The 21,247-nt window shown below is 40.3% G+C and overlaps 2 protein-coding genes across 7 annotated transcripts in view; one reads left to right on the top strand and one right to left on the bottom strand.

Annotated features, from left to right (window-relative positions):
• The window catches only part of Pgap2 (post-GPI attachment to proteins 2), a 28,005-nt gene extending 22,957 nt beyond the window's left edge, over nucleotides 1-5,048 (bottom strand). Inside the window, exon 1 of one of the 2 annotated variants that reach the window (XM_032893134.1) lies at nucleotides 4,832-5,048. The gene's annotated coding sequence lies outside the window, so the exon portion shown is untranslated. The remainder of the gene's footprint in view (nucleotides 1-4,831) is intronic. The other variant, XM_032893133.1, reaches the window with a different exon arrangement.
• Nucleotides 5,049-5,294: 246 nt separating this feature from the next.
• The window catches only part of Nup98 (nucleoporin 98 and 96 precursor), an 88,534-nt gene continuing 72,581 nt past the window's right edge, over nucleotides 5,295-21,247 (top strand). For 3 of the 5 annotated variants that reach the window (XM_032893131.1, XM_032893130.1, XM_032893127.1), the window contains exons 1-3: nucleotides 5,295-5,405; nucleotides 20,327-20,430; nucleotides 21,048-21,149. In XM_032893131.1, coding sequence (XP_032749022.1) covers nucleotides 20,355-20,430; nucleotides 21,048-21,149 — 178 coding nt within the window. In that variant the 5' untranslated portion in view covers nucleotides 5,295-5,405; nucleotides 20,327-20,354. Of the gene's footprint in view, nucleotides 5,406-5,547; nucleotides 5,685-17,226; nucleotides 17,319-20,326; nucleotides 20,431-21,047; nucleotides 21,150-21,247 lie in introns of those variants that run through there. The other 2 variants (XM_032893129.1, XM_032893128.1) reach the window with 2 other exon arrangements.

Below are 21,247 nucleotides of genomic sequence, written 5' to 3'. Positions count from 1 at the left end.
AGACATAAGTAAATATTTTTGTAGTTTTTTGGGACAGGTTTTCTCTGTGCAGCTCTAGCTGTCCTAGAACTTTCTCTGTAGACCAGGCTGACTCAACCTCACAGATCTACATGCCTCTGCCTCCAGGGCTGGAATTAAAGGCATGTGCCACCACACCTACCAATAAATATTAAAAAAAAAACAAAAAAGCAAATAGAAATCAACACATAAAAGTATAGATCTTGAGAACACCAAAAAAATTATAATCAAAGCAGTTGACATAGAAGTTGACATAGAAGGAGTTAAGTACAGTTACCATTTATCTGTATTCCAAATTCAGCTCCTAGGTAGAAACGCAACAGAAACATATGTCTACCAAAGTCTTGACTGCAAATATCCATAGCAGTATTCTCTATAATAGCTAAAAGTGGAAACTCAAATTTCTATTAACTGATTCATACACAGAAGATGGTATACACATATAATGGGACAGTATTAAGCCATAAAAAGAAACGATATATTGAGACGAGCCATCTATGCCAATGAACTTTATAAACATTATCCTAAGTGAAAGCACCAGACACAAAAGCCATAGATTTTATGATTCATTTACTTTAAATAGCTACAGTAAGTCAATGTAAGAAAGAGATTAATGAGTGCTTGCTAGGCCTCAATAGCAAAGGTACTAAATTACTAAAGGGTGTAGGACTTCTTTTTTAGGGGGTTATAAAAACTGTCCTGAAAAAAAAAAAAACTGTCCTGAAACTACATAGTTGAGATGATTGTACAACTGTTTTACTGTATTAAAAACTACTAAGCTATACACTTTAAAAGAATGAGTTAGAGTTTGTATAAATTACATTTACTTAAAATAAGATCCATGGCCAGGCACCATAGCACATGTCTTTAATTTTAGCAATCAGGAGGCAGAGACAGATGGATCACTATGTGTTGGAGGCCAGCTTTGTCTACACTGAGTTCTAAATGACTTAGGGTGAGACCATGTCTCAAAAACAACAACAACAACAACAACAGATCCAGCCAAAAACTGGGACGAAATAAAAAGAAAGCACTATTACAAAACAAAAAGAAAAGAGAGGGGCTGGAGTGATTGCTCAGCAGTTCAGAGCACTTGCTGTTCTTGCAGAGGACCCAGGTTTGATTCTCTGCACCTATTGGGTGGCTTACAATCATCTATAACTCCAGTTCCAAGAATTAAGACACTTTCTTCTGCTCTGTAAGCAATGCATGCATGTAGTACATGTGCCCAAAAACACCTACACACAAACTTAAAAATAAAAATAAGAGAAAAATAAATAAGAGAAACAGGAGTAGAATTGGACAAATAGAAAAAAGCGTAGCAGGGGCTGGAGTGATGGTTCAGCGGTTAAGAGCACTGACTGCTCTTGTAGAAGTCCTGAGTTCAATTCCCAGCAACCACATGGTGGCTCACAACCATCTGTAATGAGATCTGATGACCTCTTCTGGTGTGTCTGAAGACAGCTACAGTGTACTCATACATGAAATAAATGAATAAAAAAAAAAAAAGAAAAGAAAAAAAGAAAAAAAAACGTAGCATAATGCTAGGTAAAGTCCTGACTATGTCAATAAATTCTTGACAATACATACATATTCAAACATCAAAGGTATTCACATGGAATTTCTTGAAATCCAATGGAATGCTACTTACAAACCTCAGCCTTCCTTATCAAGTTGTAGAGGAGGAGAGAATCAACACTTATTGATGTTTACTGTGGGCCAAGCATGATCTCAGAATTTGGCAAGCTCTGTTACCTACTCTGACCTTCACGGCTTATCACTCATACATAAGGGAGCCGTGACACAGCACAAGTAATTTGTCCAAGTCTGAACACTTGCAGCCCTGAGATAGACCTTCACTCTGCCTGACTCAAGCTCTGCTGTGCTTTCCATTGCACCATGTGGAAACCTGGAGCCATCAGTCCAAAACCATGGCACCTTGATGGTTCCACTGTTTCCACAGATCAGTCCTTTCTCTGAGCACTAATCTTTCATAGCTGCATAGAAATGTCTCAAGTCATGTGTGAGAAAGGATAGAGGCTCCTAGGACAGAGTCACTCAATACAGGGCTATGGAAATCTCTGGGCTCCTAATGCCTGCGACAAGGCTTGGGTTGGAAGGATCTTGTGAGCATCCCCCAATTGCTTGTCTTTACAGTGGATGAAGGAATGGCCGGGACAGTGGTGGTGCACAGCTTTAATCCCAGAACTCAGGAGGCAGAGGCAGGCATATCTCTGTGAGTTAACTGCCAGCCTGGTCTACAGAGTGAGTTCCAGGACAGCCGGCCTGTCATAGAAACCCTGCCTTCATAAAACCAAAAATAAACAAATATCTAATAAATTAAAAAAAATAGTGGATGAAGAAAGATGGTAACTCTAAGGGGTATTATAACAATTAGACTGTGGGTGGGTGGGGTCAGGGGAGTAGGAAGCCCTGGCTCCAAACTGATGGCTTTACTAATGAGGGGTCCCTGGGATGAAAAGCTATAGATTACAATGTTCACCAGAATAATACTTAATAAGGAACTTCGAAGTCATCATGGTCCTCCTCACTGAAGCATTTCTCTTTCAATAGATCTTCTCCAGTCTTCCTAGAAGTACAAGCCATTTAAGAATCCCAGCTTCTGTACGTCTATGAGTACTTTAAATTGAATATACTCACCTGCTGATTCACTTAAGACACATTTCAAAACCCATGCCTTAAAACATTTAAAATGCTCAGTCCCACTTTTAAAGAATAAAAGACATCTATCACTTATGGAGGGAATACTGTGTAGTGGGTACCACACGTAGGTACCATATTTAGGGCAGGTTTAAATGTTGCGTTTGAAGACTGAAGGACCAAAAAATCAGAGGTTTGGGATGGTGGCAAGAACATCACTGTAAAGACAGTTTCCTGTGCTCCAGGGTGCCTTTCAGCTTCACGTTCTGCCTCAGCTGAGAGCTGGAGCTACAGACCTTGGCTACTATCCCCCACCTGCTAATGACTTTCTGATTCACAGTAAAGGTGAGGAGGAGTGATGGAAAAGCATGGAATTTGGACAGCGATTTGGGGGTGGTGGCTGCAGATGGATGTTCAAACTATTTTTTTTTTTTTTTTTTTTGTTTTTTTTTTTTTTGGAGCTGAGGACCGAACCCAGGGCCTTGCGCTTCCTAGGCAAGCGCTCTACCACTGAGCTAAATCCCCAACCCCAGAAACTAGCTTTTTTTTTTAAAATCTTTTTTATTTTTAAAGATTTATTTGTTTTATGTTTGTGAGTACACTGTCGCTGTCTTCAGACACATCAGAAGAGGATATCAGATCTCATTACAGATGGTTGTGAGCCACCATGTGGTTGCTGGGATTTGAACTCAGGACCTCTGGAAGAGCAGTCTGTGCTCTTAACCACTGAGCCATCTCTCCAGCCCCAAACTAGCTTTTTGTTATGCAATTTATACATTAACTATTCTTTCAAGTATATACCGAATTCCAACAATATGTTTTTCCATTCACTGTCTTATTTTATCTTCACACCAGTTTATTTAAAAATTTTATTGCATTTATTGTGTATGTGTGCTTGTGCCATGGACTGTGTGTGGATGTCAGAGGTCAATTTTCTGGAGTCAGTTCTTTCCTTCCACTATGCAAAGCCAGGAATGGACTCTCATTAACATGCTTGGCAGAAAGTGTTTACCTTGTCTTGTCATCTTCTGATCCTCCTACCTCCACCTCCCAAATGCTGGGACTGCAGGTGTGCACCTCTATGTCCAGTTATGTGTTGCTGGGGATTGAACTGGCAGGCATGCGCTGTATCAACGGAGCTACATCACCAGCCCCGACACCACTTCATTTTTAAGATTTTTTTATTTATGTATATGAGTGCTCTCTTTGCATGTATGCCTGCATGAGAAGAGGTCATCAAATCCCATTATAGTCGGTTGTGAGCCACCGTGTGGTTGCAGGGAATGGAACTCTCAGGACCTCTGTAAGAGCAGCAATGTTCTTAATAGCTGAGTCCATCTATCTCTCCAGCCCTTTCAAGTTGTTTTTATTTGCAGGAATCATTTAAAATTCTTGAGCAATGTCTTTTTTTTTTTTTTTTTTTTTTTTTTTTTCGGAGCTGGGGACCGAACCCAGGGCCTTTCGCTTGCTAGGCAAGCACTCTACCACTGAGCTAAATCCCCAATCCCCTTTTAAAATTCTTAACAAATCTCGTTTCAGTTCTATACTGATGCCCCAGGAGGTGGTGGAGAAGTAGCGTGTACCCTCTCTTTTGAGCACAGCTCCTGCTATCTGTGAGACCTCATAATTAAGAGAGGTCCGGTTTCTAGAACATGTCCACCCCTCTGCTCTTAGCTAGGTCCTAGGAGGAAAAACATCGAAAGGATGAAAATGAAGCTTTGACCCAGACCAGGGGAGGAAGCACAGAACAGAAAATAAATAAGATACAAAGTAACAAGGTCTTGACTTCACCCGGACTTGTTAAGGTTACCAAATGTGTCCAGGAGAAGGAGGGAGATTTGCGCAAGAAATCCAGAACAAGTACAGGTTCTGAAAGTGCAGCTGAGGCTGAAGGGCCAAGAATGCTCATTGGGATCAAGCTCTGTAGGGCAAGTCCATGGCTCAGGTCTACCCTAGAGATTCAGAGGGAAAAGTGTACGAGGGCTGGCTTGCACTGGAAAGAGCAGTGGGGAGAGGAGTGTCTGCAGACAAGCTCTGTGGACTGATGGGTCTCCGGGAAGGGTTCTCCAGCTCCGCAAGTGCTAGCTAGATGGCCAAGGAACCTTCCCATCATTGCCCGCAGAAAGGAGCTAGAGAAGGGTAGAACAATTACCATATCATCCTTGGGCCTTCCTTCTGATTGGCCGAAGCTTCCGTAGCGAGTCTCCGCGCTCCAAGGAAAGGGGCGGGGTCTGAACACAACGTCACTGCTGTTTGGTGCTCACTACTCTAGCCACTCACCTGCCCTCTTCGAGGGCCCTGTGTGACGTCATGACCCTTTCTCAGCCAACCGTTGCCGCAGAGAGAGTGGACTCCTCGTCCCTCCCCATAGTCCCTCCTTTTTTTTTCTTCCCCCTCTCCCGCAATTCCTTACGCCCCTCCTCTTCCTCTCCACTCCTAATCAGAGACCGCCTTCACGTTCGGTTTCAAAACGCTCGTCACCCAATGAATAACGGGGTAGGCCTCGAGTGGCGGACCGGCCTGCCAATGCCCGGCCGCCAAGGGCGGAGCGCCTGGGGCCGACCTCTGACGGTAGACGGCGTGTGACGCAGTCGGGCCTCTACGCGCTGCGCCCGAAGCGGCGGTCGGTGGCGGCGGCGGCGGCGACGGTTTCCTGGCGGTCGCGCGCTGCTCTGGTGAGCGGCGGGTGACGGAAGGACCTGGGCTCTCACTCCAGACACACCGCTGTAAGTCGGGAGCGCTGACGGGGCTAGGCAGGTAGATCATCCCCTCTGTACCGGCATCTGCGCCGGACGACCCGGGCCCTCTTCGCCGACCAGTCTCGTGCCGGGCGCGCTCCTTCGGGCCTGCGTGAGGGGGCGGGGCCCGCGGCCCTGTGGCCTGGTTCCGGAGGCCCGTGGAGGGGATCCAACTGTGTGGGGCGTAGGCTGGGGGGTCTTGGGTGGCCGCCCACTCTGAGTGAACCTCGTTCTCACCGGTGCTACTCATTCATTCGCTGGGTGGAGGTGAGCAGCCCGTGGTAGGCTGGCCCATGCGGGGTGGTGCCTTGGGGGACTTGAGTGAGGTCTCCCCATCACTTCCTCGACCACTCTACAGGACGCGTTTTGTCTAGGGTTAACCAGAGGGGTTGAGTGAGTCAGAACTGCGTTGGCTTTTTAAGACAATGACAATTGTCTGGTCAGTGGAATGAAGGGTTCTTTTTGTTCCGTGTAAACCTAGGTGAGAAAGATTGAATTTCTGAATTACTGTAGCCATAAGCATTTTAAATTGTCAATCACCCCCAGTCTGCGTCACGTACAGAGGCTTTGCAGGTGGGAGGGAGGGAGGTAGAGTAAGAGACAGGATTCAGAAATCCCAGGAGTCTTGACTCAGGTCTAGTAGAATTTTTATACTATTCCATCCTTCCTGTATGTTCCAGTCTTCCAATATTGGCAATTCTTTATTTGGTAGGGGGAAGGACACAGACATTTGACATAGTTTTCAATATAGTTCTAGTAGTTTAGCTGCAACCATCTTCGCTTTTATATAGTAAGGTAACTTGATTAGTAGTACCGATGTGGACTTTTTATTTTTGCTTTTTTTTTTTTTTTTTTTTTTTTTTTTAGAAAAGCTCTCATTCCAAAGCCCTGATTGGCCTGGAATTCGCTATGTAGAACAGGCTTGCCACAAACTCAAAAGAGACCACCTGCCTCTACCGCTGAGGTAATGTAATTAAAGGTGTTTGCCATCACAACCAGACTTAACATAGACTTTTGAGAACGAACCTTTAAAAATAGTGAAAGAGACTTTAACCTTGAAAGTGCACACCTTAAATCCCAGCGCTTGAGAGGCAAAGGCATGAGGTTCTCTGTGATTCCAAAGCTAGCCTACTCTACATACTGGGTTCCAGGACAGCAGGGCTGCAAAGAGAGACCCTGCCTCAAAAAGCCAAGGGAATAAAACCAATATAGATGTGGTGCAAGCCTGTAATGTGACCAGTTTTGAAAATTGAAGCCAGAGAACTAGTGCATACACAAAAGTGCAGACACTTACACATATGATAAAAGAAATAATTAAATTCATTTCAATAAAATGAAGAAAAAAATGAGGGTGACCATATTAGGGGTACTGGGAAGTACAATGATAAAATTAAATACTTAAGATTCGATGAAGTTAGTTGTCAGTTTGATCTGAATATGTCCATTAGCTTGTAACTTTGATGTTTATATAAACCATAAAACCTAAAAACAAATAATGCAAAAGCACAGAAGAGGGCTGAAGTCTTAAAGTTGTAACCTGGTGTTTTCTATACCATTTTCTCAGTTTGAGCATCACCACCTGGGAAGCTTTTTTTTTTTTCTGGCACACTTTCCCTTGTAAGCTTCCATAGCACTTAGCTAATCTCTGCTTCTAGCACACATTTTACATATTAGCTATTTGTCTTTTTATTAGATTATGGGGGGTTTTTCTTTGTCTTTTTGGTTTTTTGGTTTTAGGGTTTTTTGTTTTTAGGGTTTTGGTTTTTTTTTTTTTTTTTTTTTTTGGTTTTTGTTGTTGTTTTGGGGGGTTAGTTTTTTTCTTGCTAGCTGTGATGGGCGTGCCTTTAATCTCAGCACTCCAGAGTTACAGGGAGATGGATCTCTGGGACTTTGAGGTCAGCCTGGTCTGTATAGAAAGTTTCAGGCCAGTCAAAACTGCATAATGAGACCCTTTCTCAAAAAACAAACGATAGATACTTATATTTTTTTATGTTTAGGTAATGTGGCTCATAGGTGGTACTCAGTTGTATTTTGTGAATGAACAAATGTAGAAAAGTTAAACTGAAAAATACTCCAGGAAACAGGCTAGATATTTGTGTACTTCTGAAATACTTGGTTTGGTTTGGTTTGGTTTGGTTTGTAGCCACTAGCTCCTAGGTATCTAATTATACTTGTAAGGCCACCAAATTCACATTTGGGGAAATAATATTACTTGTGTGGTGATAGTCTAGGACATCAGTATTGTAATACCGAATAATTTCTAGTAAAAGACTATAAAATTCTGAAGTTCTATGCCTTGAATTCCAGCACTCAGGAGGTAGAGACAGGGTGATCTCTGAGTTTGAGGCTAGCCTGGTCTACAAATCTGTCTTCAGGAGAACCAGGGTTGTTACACACAGAAACTCCATCTCACCACCACCCCCATATACATACATACATACATACATACATACATACATATATATATATGTATACATATGTATATATGAGTATATATATTATGTAAATCTTAATAGAGGCCAGATATTAAGCATTTTATGAGACTTTGGTGTGCTGTGTTGGAATAGCAGCTGAGATTATTGAGATAATTTTTTAATTTGGAGGATCTCTTGTGAGTTGTAGAATATGTAACAGCTTTCCTCTACCTGTTTGATAGCAGTTAGCCATTCCTGCCCAAGTTGTAACTACCAAGGTCAAGAAATTATCAAAAATATCCCTGAGTGAAATCACTGCTTACATTTTAGTAAAGCTCTTTCCTTACTTTACTTGTAAAGTTAGTTCATAAACTGTCTAAAAACTTTTTTTTTTTTTACAATATTCGTGGTATGTAGCCTAATATGTAACTCCTAATTTCTTCTGCCTTTTCCTTTCTTGTACAGAGTGGTATGTGTCATCACGCTCTGCTTTCCATGAAAAACTTGTCAAGTACTGTTCTTGGGAATAGTTCTCTTCTTGTTTCTGTGGTAGATTATCTTTCTCTTCTATAAGACAAGTCAGGGAATAGCTTTGATTTTTGAGGAAGGAGTAAAAGCTATTAAATGTAATCTGTGTAACCTTTGTAATACCTTTGTATTTTACTGATGATAATTGATGCTGTAGAAATATACAATAATGGAGCTGTTGTACAGAATACTGATACTCAAAATTACATGCAGTATTAAAGAGTTAATACTTCAGTTTTGTGGGGAATAATTTTTTTTTTCTATTCTTTCTTTTCAAAGCTGGGGACCGAACCCAGGGCCTTGCGCTTGCTAGGCAAGCGCTCTACCACTGAGCCAAATCCCCAACCCCGTGGGGAATAATTTTTAGTTTGGAAATTATTTAGACAGTATCTCACAGTGTCTCACAGTGTACCAGGTTGACCTGGACTCACTGAAACTGCAAATACAGGCATATGTAGTGCCACGTGCTTGGCTGCATTTCTTTGATTCTTTTGCTTTTCAAGGCTGGGTTTCTCAGTAGCTCTGACTGTCCAGACTGGCCTTGAGCTCAGAGATGTGCCTGTCTCTGCCTTCTAAGTGCTGGGATTAAAGGTATGTCCCAGCTATAGCTTTAAAAATAGAACTTTATGGAGCTGGGTGATATAGATTAGTTATTGATTGATTGCCTAGCATTCATGAAGTCCAAGGTTCTATCTCCAGCATCCTATGAATCAGGCATAGAGAGTGGCGTATGCCTATAATCCCAAGACTTAAGCCACTTAACAGGGTCTCAACTCCTCAACCTCTGTCTCCAAAAATATTTACATTATGATTTATAACAGTGCAAGATTACAGTTAATGAAGAAGCAACAAAAATAATTTTATGGTTGGGGTCACTACAACGTAAGGAACTGTATTAAAATGTTGTGACAGCATTAGGAAATTTGAGAGTTACTGACATAAGCAGTAGAAGCAGGAGGTTGTATATAGTTCTAGCATCTCCAAGTGTAATTAGTCTTTAAAATTAAAAGTTCAAGGTAAGGGTGAAGATAGTAGGGAAGATTGAAAGATGTGAAACAGGAGGTGGGCAGATAGTGATAGTATAAGGTAGTACCTCTCAAGCTTGGTGGTTTCTAAATTCCTTAAATCTTCTAAAAATTGAAAGTGTTCAGGGCCAGTGAGATGGCTCAGCAGGTAAAATGTTTGCCATAATAAACCCAGAAACCGGGACTGGAGAGATGGCTCAGCGGTTAAGAGCACTGACTGCTCTTCCAGAAGTCCTGAGTTCAATTCCCAGCAACCACATGGTGACTCACAACCATCTGCAACACAATCTGATTCCCTCTTCTGGTGTGTCTGAAGAGAGTCACATATAAAATAAATAAAATCTTAAAAAAAAATAAGAAAAATAAACCCAGAAACCTGAATTCAGTCCCTGAAACCCACATGAGCATGGGAAGAAGGGAACAACTCCAGAACTGACCTTTGATCTCCACATGTACTTGATGGGACATAGAATAATACAATAGTCATACAATAACAACTTTTTAAAATTATGTATTTTATTCAGTTGTGTTAAAAATTAGCCAGGCCGTGGTGGCTTTTGCCTTTAATCTTCGCACTCAGGAGGCAGAGGCAGGCAGATCTCTATGAGTTTGAGGTCACCCTGCTCTACAGAGGGAGTTCCAGGACAGCCAAGGCTACACAGAGAGACCCTAGAGGAAGGAGTGGGAGGAGTGGGACTAGAGAGATAGCTGAGCAGTTAAAAGCATTTACTGCTGTTGTAGAGGACCTGAGTACAGTTCCTAGCATCCATGTCAGACATCTCACAGCTGCGTGTAACTCTAGCTAAAAGGGATCCAATTATCTCTTTCTGACCACCATGGGCACTGCACTCGAGTGCATATACACACATACATAATTAAAAAAATTTAAATAAAGTAGAAGTGGCTATTTAAAATAAATAGTAATCGGGGGCATGATGGGACATACCTTTAAATTCAGTACCTTAGAGGTAGAGGCAAGCATATCTGTAATTTCAAGGCCAGCCAGAGCTACAAAGTTAGACCCTGTCTGAAAAATAAGACACAAGTATAATAATTTAAAATTCAATGAGAAAGCTGGCTTAATAAAAGATTGATACACTAGTCAACTTTTATGTTGCAACAGTTGACAAAGTATTTTAAAGTTTGTGAAAAATACCCATCCTTATAAGAAAGGAGTATTTTAATAGCCTTTTCAGGTATTTGTATTCTCTATTGACACTACACTCAAGCCTTGTTAAAGGTTCGTTATAATACAGATTCAGAAGCCATATCATTACATCTATGTCCTGTGTTATACCAGCATTCATCAGTTCATCTTTCGTACTGTATCTTATACCTGATTTAATAACATCAATCAGCTTGATTTGGAAATTATTGGTTCACCAAATTATGTATGTTGACAAATCAGATTTGTCAGTTACTATATATATACAGTTGTTACTATATAGGTTTATTTCAGTATTCTCGATTAAGTTAAATCACTGGTGTGATGACACAGGCCTTCAATATCAGTCCCGGGGAGTTTGATGGTATATAGATGGATTCCAGGGCCAGCCAGGGATACAGTGAGACCCTGGCTCAAAACAACAATAAATTTGGAAGCTAGGGGCTGGCAGTGTAGATTAGTGGAGTGTTTGCCTAGTATACACGAAGCCCTAGATTCTAGACCCAGAATTTCATAAAACAGGCCTGGTGACATGACCTTTAATCCTAGCACTTGGGAGGCCAAAGCAGGAAGATCAAAGTTAGGTTTGCTTTCCTGTTGCTGTAATAAATACCATGACCAAAAGTGACTTGGGGAGGCAAGAGTTAGTTCATCTCACACTTTCAGTTTACAGTGCACTGCTAAGGGAATTTTAAGACAAGAACCAAAACAGAAACCTTAGAAATAAGCTGTTCCTGATTAGACCACTGGCTCATGATCAGCTCTCTTTCTTATATAGCCCAGACCCACCTTCATAAGGATGCTGCTATTCACAGTAAGCTGAGCCCTCCTGCATTAGTCAAGACATTTTTCTGCAGTCATGAATGCACACTAACCTAGTCTGGAGAGTTCCTCATTCCGGATGATTCTACGTTGTGTAAAGTTGACAATAGAAACAACTAGCACAGAAGTTTAAGATCATCTTTGACAACATATCCAGTTTGAAACCCAGCCTGGGATTCATGTAACCATCTTTAAAAGTGGGGGAGAGATGGTTTCTAGTTAAGAGCACTGGCTGCTCTTCTAGAAGAGGTGGCTTCGATTTCCAGCATCCACATAGTGGCTTGCAACCACTTACGACTCTAGTTTCAGGGAATGCATTGCCCTCCTCTGGCCCCCACATGCACCAGGCACATACATACAGACATATATGTTAAATAAATATTTTAAAAATGAAGGGATGCTGGAAAGATGGCTCTGTGGTTAAGATCCAGAGGACTAGGGTTTGAATCCCATCACCTACATGGTAACAACCACCTATAACTGTATACCTGGAAATCTGATACTCTTTCTGTGCCCACAGATGTATATGCAGGCAGAGCACCCATACACATAAAAATATAAAATTTAAAAGGAGGGTGGTAGCTGACAAGCTCCTAGACAAATTTCTAAACTTCTGGACTTTTTTGCTTCAAGTCTGTTTTGTTTTGTTTTCTTTCAAGGCAGAGTTTCTGTGATTTTGGCTGTTCTGTAACTCAGTCTGTAAACTAGGCTGCCTCAAACTCAAAGAGCTCTGCCTGCCAGGTGCTGGGATCAAAGCTGGCATGTGCCACCAACACCCAGCTTTGCTTTGAATTTTAACCATGGTTTATCAAATTCCTTTGTTGAGATAGTAGTAGTATTTCGTTACAAAAAAGAGCTCTTTAAAGTAATTGCAGAAGTGTTTTTCCTTGATTCAACCCTGCTTTAGTGTACTTAAGTGCTTTTGAGTACTTCTCATTAAATTTCAAAAAATAATCACACAGAATAGTAAAAAGATGTTGAGAATATTATAAATACTTTTTACTGTTCATTAAGGACAGTCATAGATGACAGTGAAACTTTTTTTTTTAAGATATTTTATGTATGTGAGTACACATTCTCTTCAGTAGTCATTAGAGTAGTCATTCTCTTCAGACTCACCGGAAGAGGGCCTCAGATCCCATTACAGATGGTTGGGAGCCACTGTATTGTTGCTGGGAATTGAACTCAGAACCTCTGGAAGAGCAGTTAGTGCTCTTAACCACTGAGCCATCTCTCCAGCCTTGAAAACTTTTTATACTGGTTGGCAGTGAAGAACTCAATGGCTGTTCTAATAGTTTGGGGCCATTGCCTTGATTGCTGCTTAGGTTCTAGTTTGTTGTTTTGTTGTTGTATTGGGGATTGAACCTAGGGTCAGAGTATGCTTAGCAAGTGCTTTTTCACTGGTGCATACTTGGCACTCCCTCTTTTGTTATTTTGGTTTTCCAAGAAGAGTTTCTCTCTGTAGCCCTGGCTGACCTGGAACTCACTCTGTAGACCAGGCTGGCTTTGAATTCAAATGAGATCTGACTGCCTCTACCTCCTGAGTGCTGCCACCACTCACCCCACTCTCTTTTTACTTTTTCAGTTAGGGTGTAAAGTTTCTTAGCCTTGTCTTAAACTCTCTCTAGTTCAGATAGGCCTCAAACTTGTGATCTTATTGCCTTAGCCTCTCTTAGAAGTTGAGATTGGTTACACCAGGCCTGCCATTGTAGTTTTATTATGAAAGTAGTTTGGGCTCTATGGATCAACTGAAAAATAAATTTTGAATTTATAGATGTTTGGGTCACAATTTGAAGACATTAATCTTGGACAGTGATTTTACACTGATTAAAACGCTGCTTGGGAGGGTTGAATTAGAAGAGGGTTCTACTATACCCCTGCTCTTTATTTCATAAAACAGCTTTTTGTCTGTCTTTTCCATTCCTTTCCTTTCTTTTTTTCTAATTAGCTAAAGATTCTTAAAGTTGCCAGGCAGTGCTGGCACAAGCCTTTAATCCCCAGCATTCTGGAGGCAGAGGCAGATGATCTCTGAGTTCAAATCTGAATTCAGGCTGCCTATTCGTGAAGGAAACATTTTATCCTTCTGTAATATGTCTATCACCATTATTCATTACGTAGGTATACTTCCTTTGATACAGTGGTTGCTGATATCTGCACATCTGACTCTGTTAGAGGTCAGCAGATTGTGTGTGTGTGTGTGTGTGTGTGTGTGTGTGTGTGTGTGTGTGTGTGTGTGTGCATAGAGGCCAGAGGCTTTCTTAATTACTCCTTTAACACTAGCCCCTTTTTCATTTATTTATTTAGTTGGTTGGAGTTTGTTGTTGTTTTGAGACATGGACTCTGTGTAGTCCTGTCTACCTTGGAACTTTCTGTGTTAATCAGGTTGGTCTCGGAGGTCTGCCTGCCTCTGCCTCCTGAGTGCTTGGATTAAAGGTGTGGACCACTACTCCTGGAATATTTTTTTCTTTCTCTGAGACAGTCTCACTATTTGTCTTTGCTGACCTGAAACTGCCTATGTAGACCAAGCTGAACCTGCTTGCCTTTGCCTCCTGAGTGGGAGGATTATAGGCGTGTGACACCAAGCACCTTGTTATTTCTACATCTTATTTTTTGAGACAGGATTTCTTGCTGAATCTGGATTGCCAGTTCAATTAGACTTGATGCTCTTTGAGAGTACTGGAGTTCTGTTCCCAGCAGTCATGCCAGGTGGCTCAGAGCTACTTGTAATTCTCGCTCCAAACCAGTCCTACACCCTCTTTTGTCTCTTGAGGGGAGTCCATACACATGTCGCATAAACACATAGGAATAAACCTTTCAAGGTTCAACAACAGTAAGTCCAAGGTTGTGGTTGGTGGTGGTAGTGTAGAGATAGGTAGACCTTTGTTTTTTTTGGTTGGGTGGGGGTGGGGAGGTCTGATTTTTGAGACAGGTTTCTCTGTGTTGCCCTGGCTGTCCTGGAACTCATTAGTGCACCAGGCTGACCTCAAACTCAAGGGATCCACCTGTCTGCCTTCCTGGTGCTGGGATTAGAGGGGTGAAGCAGCAACAGCTGACTCGAGCTTGTTGTGGATATGCTTGAATTCCCAGCTCCTCAGAAGCAAAGGTAGAATAAAGAGTTCCAGGCTAGCCTCAAATGTTATAGTTAAGACTAGGTACTTTATTCTTCCTGGAATTCTACCTAGCCTCCTTTCCTGTCTCTTCTCATCCAAGACAGAAAGTACATGGTGCTTACAAGGGGCCTGGCCACAGTACTTTAGCAGGAAGAGTGCTGTGAGTTCCAGGTCAACCTAGAGTGAGATCTCAAACAAAGACATACTCGTTTTCTTTTATTCAATTCATTAACTACTGCTAGTGATTCCTCCCTTTCCTACTACTGTCATGGAGACTGAATGAGGAAAAAGTGCTTTGTGAAGTAGAAGGTAACTACTAGTCTGTTGACAAGTAGATGAAGTAGAAGGTAACTACTAGTCTGTTGACTGACTACTAGTCTGCTGACGAGTAGATGAAGTAGAAGGTAACTACTAGTCTGTTGACGAGTAGATGAAGTACAAGTAAGTACCAACTGTGTCTGCTCTTTGCTGACTTGGTTGCAAAGGAATTCAGTGAAGTAGAAAGAAAGGAAGAATTAATTAACATTTATTTGTAGAACTTTCTAGAATTAGAAAGTAGCAAGCTGGGAGTGGATTGGAAGCCCCACACAGTCATTCAGATTGACAGTGTTCAGAGGTTTGTTTATTATTATTGTTTAAGTTTTTGAGGTAGAAAACTAATTTTGTTATTGTACTCACAGTTAACATAGTTCACAAAATTTAGATATACAGTAAAATAAGACATCATCCAAAGTTCAAACTTTGTGACATTGGAAGAATATATTTCTGTCTAGTAGTTGGATTACTGATATGTGTTGATCCTTTTTCGGTATTATATAGTGTAAGTAATAAATTAGAAGATTATTGGAGGGGTTGGGGATTTAGCTCAGTGGTAGAGTGCTTGCCTAGCAAGTGCAAGGCCCTGGGTTCGGTCCCCAGCTCCAAAAAAAGAACCAAAAAAAAAAAAAAAGAAGAAGAAGAAGATGATTATTGGAGCACAAAGTGCACAGGAAAATTAAGTCTGAAATTAAAGATCACTTTTTTTTTAAACATTTATTTTTTTATGTATACATCATACAGCTTTCTGCCTGCATGTATGCACCTGCAGGCCAGAAGAGGGCACCAGACCTGATTACAGATGGTTGTGAGCCACCATGTGGTTGCTGGGAATTGAACTCAGGACCTCTGGAAGAGCAGACAGTGCTCTTAACCTCTGAGCCATCTCTCCAGCCCCCTAACGATCACTTTTTAAATGTCTTATGCAAAAGGAATGTAAGTAAATCAATTCATAAAGATAAAAATGAATTTTTGTAGAAAATTTTATCTAAGATGTGGTAATATCATATAAATTGTTTTATCATAAGAGGTTACATTTTATCCTGTTTTTACTCCATCATATCCTACCACCATAACTTGTGTTTCTTACCATTTGATATGCTAGCATATACCTGTAGTCTCACTGCCTGGGAGATGGAGGAAGAAAGATCAGGAATTCAGTGGCATTCTTGGCCACATAGTTTGAGTTTATAAGTTATAAGTGATCCTGTCTCAAAAACCAAAATAACATGTTGTAGAGTCAACCACCTGTAATCCTACACTTGGGAGGTAGAAGCAGGAAGATCAACAGTTCAAAGTCAATCTGAAGTACATAGACAGTTTGAGAGTAACCTTTGATATCTGTACCATTTCAAAACAATAGCAAAAAAAAAAAAAGAAAAAAAGAAAATTGCCCCTTTTCTTAGCAGATTCATTGTAAATGGAATAAAGTTGAGTTCCTTTGATAGCAGATTCTGAAGTGGGCAGTCCTCAGAGGTTCGTATAGGGAACTTTCTTTGTATCATCGCCTCTAAGAGAACTGAGAAAGTAGGAAATGATATTTGAATATACATGGTGATTGAATAGAACCTTGGGCCTTACAGACAATAGACAAGCATTAACATTACCTGTGGGACACTGTCTTAATTTTTATGTATTGCTTTTTCTTCTTAGTAGTAGAGAATTGAACCTAATACTCTGAAAAGTACTCTACCACTAAGCTATATTTCTAGTATGGTGATGTTGGATTAACCACCTGATGAAAGCATCAACCAATCCCACAAATTTTTCTTTAAGATTTATTTATATGAGTACACTGTCACTGTCTTCAGACACACCAGAAGAGGGCATTGGATCCCATTACAGGTGGTTATGAGCCACCATGTGGTTGCTAGGAATTAAACTCCAGGACTTCTGGGAGAGCAGTCAGTGCTCTTAACTACCGAGGCATCTCTCCAGCCCCCTACAAAAATTAAAAAAAAAAAAAAAATTACTTGCCCTTTAGAGTTACACTGAGCTGGAATCAAGAGTCCTTTGATTGGCCATTGATTTATGCTGTCAAAGGAAGAAAGTATGACCTTGAATTAGGCAGTTTTCAGTAGAGACAGTTCTGAAAAGGACTGACAGCTGAAGGCTAATAGTATAGCAGCTGGTACAAGAAATATTTTCCAGTCCTAAATGAAAGTCTGCATAGATATGTGTTTCATAGATTAGGATGGGAATGTTGTGTTATGGATGTCTAGAAGAAGCCATTGCTAAATGAAGCTAGTTATGGAAGATACCATACTGAAGCTGAGTTTTATAGAGTGAATTGGGTTGTTTGGCAGCAACAATAAAGAATAAAAAGTGGACAGTTTTCATTGAGTCAGTGGTATTACATAGCAGAGGAAGGAAAATGAATGATTTGAAGAGCAGAATTGTATGTATTCACTAGTTTTTGTTTTGTGTTAGGGTCTCAGCCTAGGCTAGCCTCACATTGAGCTGAGGTTAAGCCTGAATTCCTGTTCATTTTTCCTTTGCACCTCTAAGTGCTGGGATTATAGGTAAGCTCCAATTCACCCAGTTTGCCAGACTTCAGTTTCTGTAGTAAGACAGATTGTCCAGTTGGCTTTGATCTTGATTTGCTTCAGTGTAATTTTGTTTATGTTGTGATTTGTTTTGAGATAAGATCTGTGTAGCTGAGGATGACTTGATCTTCTAAACCTACGGACATGTGCTCCCATTCCTCATTTTAAAAGAAAAGACCTTTCTCAGCAAGATAGATGAGAATAAGACAAGCTCATTCTTCTCAGAACTAAGCAAATCAAGTGTGCATGCTGATTTTCACCTTTAATCCCAGCACTGGGGAGGCAGATGCTGGCAGATCTCTTGGTCAACCTGAGACCCATAGTAAGGCCCTGTCTCCAAAAAGGGGTGGAGTAGGAAAGATAGGTTGCTTTTGATTAAAACTCTTTAATCTCTTCATAGATTAAAAGTATTTGCTGCCCTCATTCTTTCTTGTCCTTGGGTTTAACACAGGTGAATTTCTTTAGTATACTATATGTTTTTGCTTATTCCCTATTACCTATCTTTAATTGGTTGAAAGTATATTTGGAAATTTAGAAAGTAGATGAAACCTGAGTTCTGCTTACCTCTATGACTTTGTAAAATGTAGAAATATGGTCTTTTCTAGTCTGCAAAAGAGAGATGATAAAAGTAGTGACAGCTAATAACAACATCCTTTCATTGTTGTTGACATGAGGAATATAAGCGAGTTTCTGTAGATGGAGAGGTATCTTCCAGGATACTCTATACTACTTAAAGTCCCTTTGTGAAATGTATAGATAATGAGTGATAGGTGTCTGTATCAGGATAAGATTACTAAAAGTAAAATGTTGATGGTTAGGAGCTATAAAATTTAAGGAGTGTAGAATCTAGTGTACCAAAAGCACAAATTACATCAAAAATGTAAGGGTACATTTTACAGAGGAAAAATTGTTATTAATCACCTTTTTAAAGTGTGCCATGTCCCTCACTTAGCCATCAGAGTTCCATAAACAAGATTGCTGTGTGTGGAGATGAATAAGAAGGTACCAGGCTGCTGGGCATTATTATGCACCCTCTTAATCCCAGCACTTAGGCAGAGGCAGGCAGACATCTGAGTTTGAGGCCAGTTTTTTGAGACAGCCAGGGCTATACAGAGAAAACCTGTTACATTCATTCATAAAGGAAGGAAGGAAGGACGGAAGGAAGGAAGGAAGCAAGCAAGCAAGCAAGCAAACCATGCAGTAGTGGTGCATAACTTTAATCCCAGCACCCAGGAGGGAGAGACAGGAGGATCTCTGTTGGAGGCCAGCCTGGTCTACAGAGGAAGTTCTAGGACAGCCAGGGCTACATAGTGGAAAAAAGGGTATAGATATATAATATACTATATATATTATATATAGTATATAATATATATAAAATGAAAAGGGGACCAGTAGAGATATGGAAGAGATAAGGTTAAGTAGTGGGGGCAAGAGATATGAATATGATCAAAGTATGTTTGCACATACAGAGTTAGCATGTGCCAATAGTAACAACAAGAATGACAAAAGAGGGGGTAGAGAAATGGCTCAGTGGTTAAGAGCACTGACTGTCTTCCAAAGGTCCTGAGTTCAAATCCCAGCAACCACATGGTGGCTCACAACTATCTTTAAAGGGATCTGATACCCTCTTCTGGTGTGTCTACAGTGCACTTCTATAATTAATAAATAAATCTTAAAAAATGATAAAGGGCAAGTAATAATCAAACATCTCTTGACACTTAACAATGGTAGTTATAAACCTAAACTTTATATAACTTCAAACACTGTAACTAGCCAAAAACAGTGTTGTTGTTTTTTAAAAAAAAAAAAAAAAAGGAGGTGCCCGGCAAAGTCGACATAACCAGATAGCACTTGCTATCTTTGAGTGACACATGGTCCAAACTAACTGTTAATTATGAAACAATTTTTTTTAGATTTCTTTATTTTTTGTTAACATACCTACTCACCCCCCATCCCCAAACATCTCTATCGTATCTATTCAAGTCTTTTGGCTTTTTTTGTGTGTGAGGCAAGGTTTCTTTTCTATATGACCCTGGCAGTCCTGCCTGTTATAGGCGGTGTGCTACCACATCTGGCTAAAGATAGGGAACTTAAAACAGATCTCATTACTGAAAAGTAAATGATGATTATATGAACTATATATTATATACCCACTAACTTTAAGGCTAGTAATTACACGCTCTTAACTGCTGAGCTATCTTTCCAGCCCTGGCCAGGAAAATATTTCAGATAGTTGGGATAACAATATGGTTGTAATTTTTGATGCATATGCCGTTTAATTGCCTAGGTGTATTTTTGTTAAAAAAAAAATGTGTCCTCATAGAATTAATGTCTTGTTTTCTTTGTCTTTGTTGTTCTGAGACAGGATCTTATGTAGCCTAGACTGGCCTTGAACTATGTATCAAGGATGACCTTCAATTTCTGATCCCCCTTGCCTCCCACCTCCAAAGTGCTAAGATTTTGTGTGTGTGCCACCGTGTTCAGTGCTGAGTAGCAAACCTACAGTTTCATGCATATTGTTTGTACTGATTTGTATTGTGATATTAGAACAAATATTAGGTAAAAATTTTAAATAAGTTGGGCTAATGTCATTTTTTTGCCAAACTGATGAATTGAGTTCAACTCCCAGAATCCACATGGTAGAAGGAAATCTTCTCATATGCTGTGGCATTTGGAGAGAAGCACATACTAAAAATAATAAAAATTAAATTGCCCCACAACTCAATGCACATATGTGAAAACATTTTGAGGGGATGGTTGTTGGTATGATCAGAAATTACTATCACACTTCAGTACTAGTCATTTTAGGAAGCATGCAGATTAATGAACATTTTATAATATTTAATTCATCATTCAAGGTTTAAGGATATTGAATAGGAGGATCATGCTATCATTTCTATGGGTCTACTAATATTTGTAGAATGGTAGATTTCTTGAAACATAACTTTCTGTGGTGTCTCAAAAGAAAAACTTCTCTTTTACAGCTTTCTGAAGCAAACACTCGTTTTGAAGATGTTTAACAAATCATTTGGAACCCCCTTTGGGGGTGGTACAGGGGGCTTTGGTACAACGTCAACATTTGGACAAAGTAAGTTATGGAAAAGAACCTAATAAGGGAAAATGTCTGAATTTGACTTTTGTTGATTGGGTTGTTTTGTTTTGAGAACCGGTATCACTTACTGTAGCTGGCTTAATTCAGTGTAGCTCAAGCCGGCCTCTGATTTCCAGTCCTCCTGCCTCAGTTTCTCTAGTGCTGGGATTACTGCCATAGTTAGTTTTAACTGATAACGACATAATTGAGAATTGAATCTAAGAATATCTGTGAAGGATCATTATGACCACCCTGATTGATGGGGGAGCTTCCACCCACTGTGGACAGCACCATTCCCTGAGCTTGGGGTCCCTTCACTCCACTTTTCTGGACCTAGAGAATCAAACTCAGGGCCCGTGCTAAGTAATACTCTGCCACTGGGCTGCACCCTCTGTAGTGCTAAGTCACACCTTTTGATTTAAAATTTATGTTCCTGAGGAGACGGTGAGTAAAATGCCTTGACTTGATTTCTGTCCCATAAGAATTTAGATAGAAATTTGAGAAAGGTTTCAAATTTCATTAGTGGTCCTACTTAATGCAGGATGTTAAGAAATGTTTAAAAAAAAAAAAAACAACTTTCCAGTTATTATTGATGCTGAATTTTGCTGTTTCAGATACTGGCTTTGGTACTACTAGTGGAGGAGCATTTGGAACATCTGCGTTTGGATCTAGCAATAATACTGGAGGCTTATTTGGTAATTCACAGACCAAACCAGGTAAGGGATTTTGTGTGGCATATAGCTGGTTTATATGTGGCTGGCATAGAACTTCTCTTAGTGACTGCAGTTTGTCTACAGAAACTTGTTTTCTTCCC

This window comes from Rattus rattus, chromosome 2 (genome assembly GCF_011064425.1).
Source record: "Rattus rattus isolate New Zealand chromosome 2, Rrattus_CSIRO_v1, whole genome shotgun sequence".
Classification (NCBI taxonomy): domain Eukaryota; kingdom Metazoa; phylum Chordata; class Mammalia; order Rodentia; family Muridae; genus Rattus; species Rattus rattus.
The sequence above is the reverse complement of the archived record's forward strand: the minus strand, read 5'-3'. Positions and strand labels throughout refer to the sequence as shown.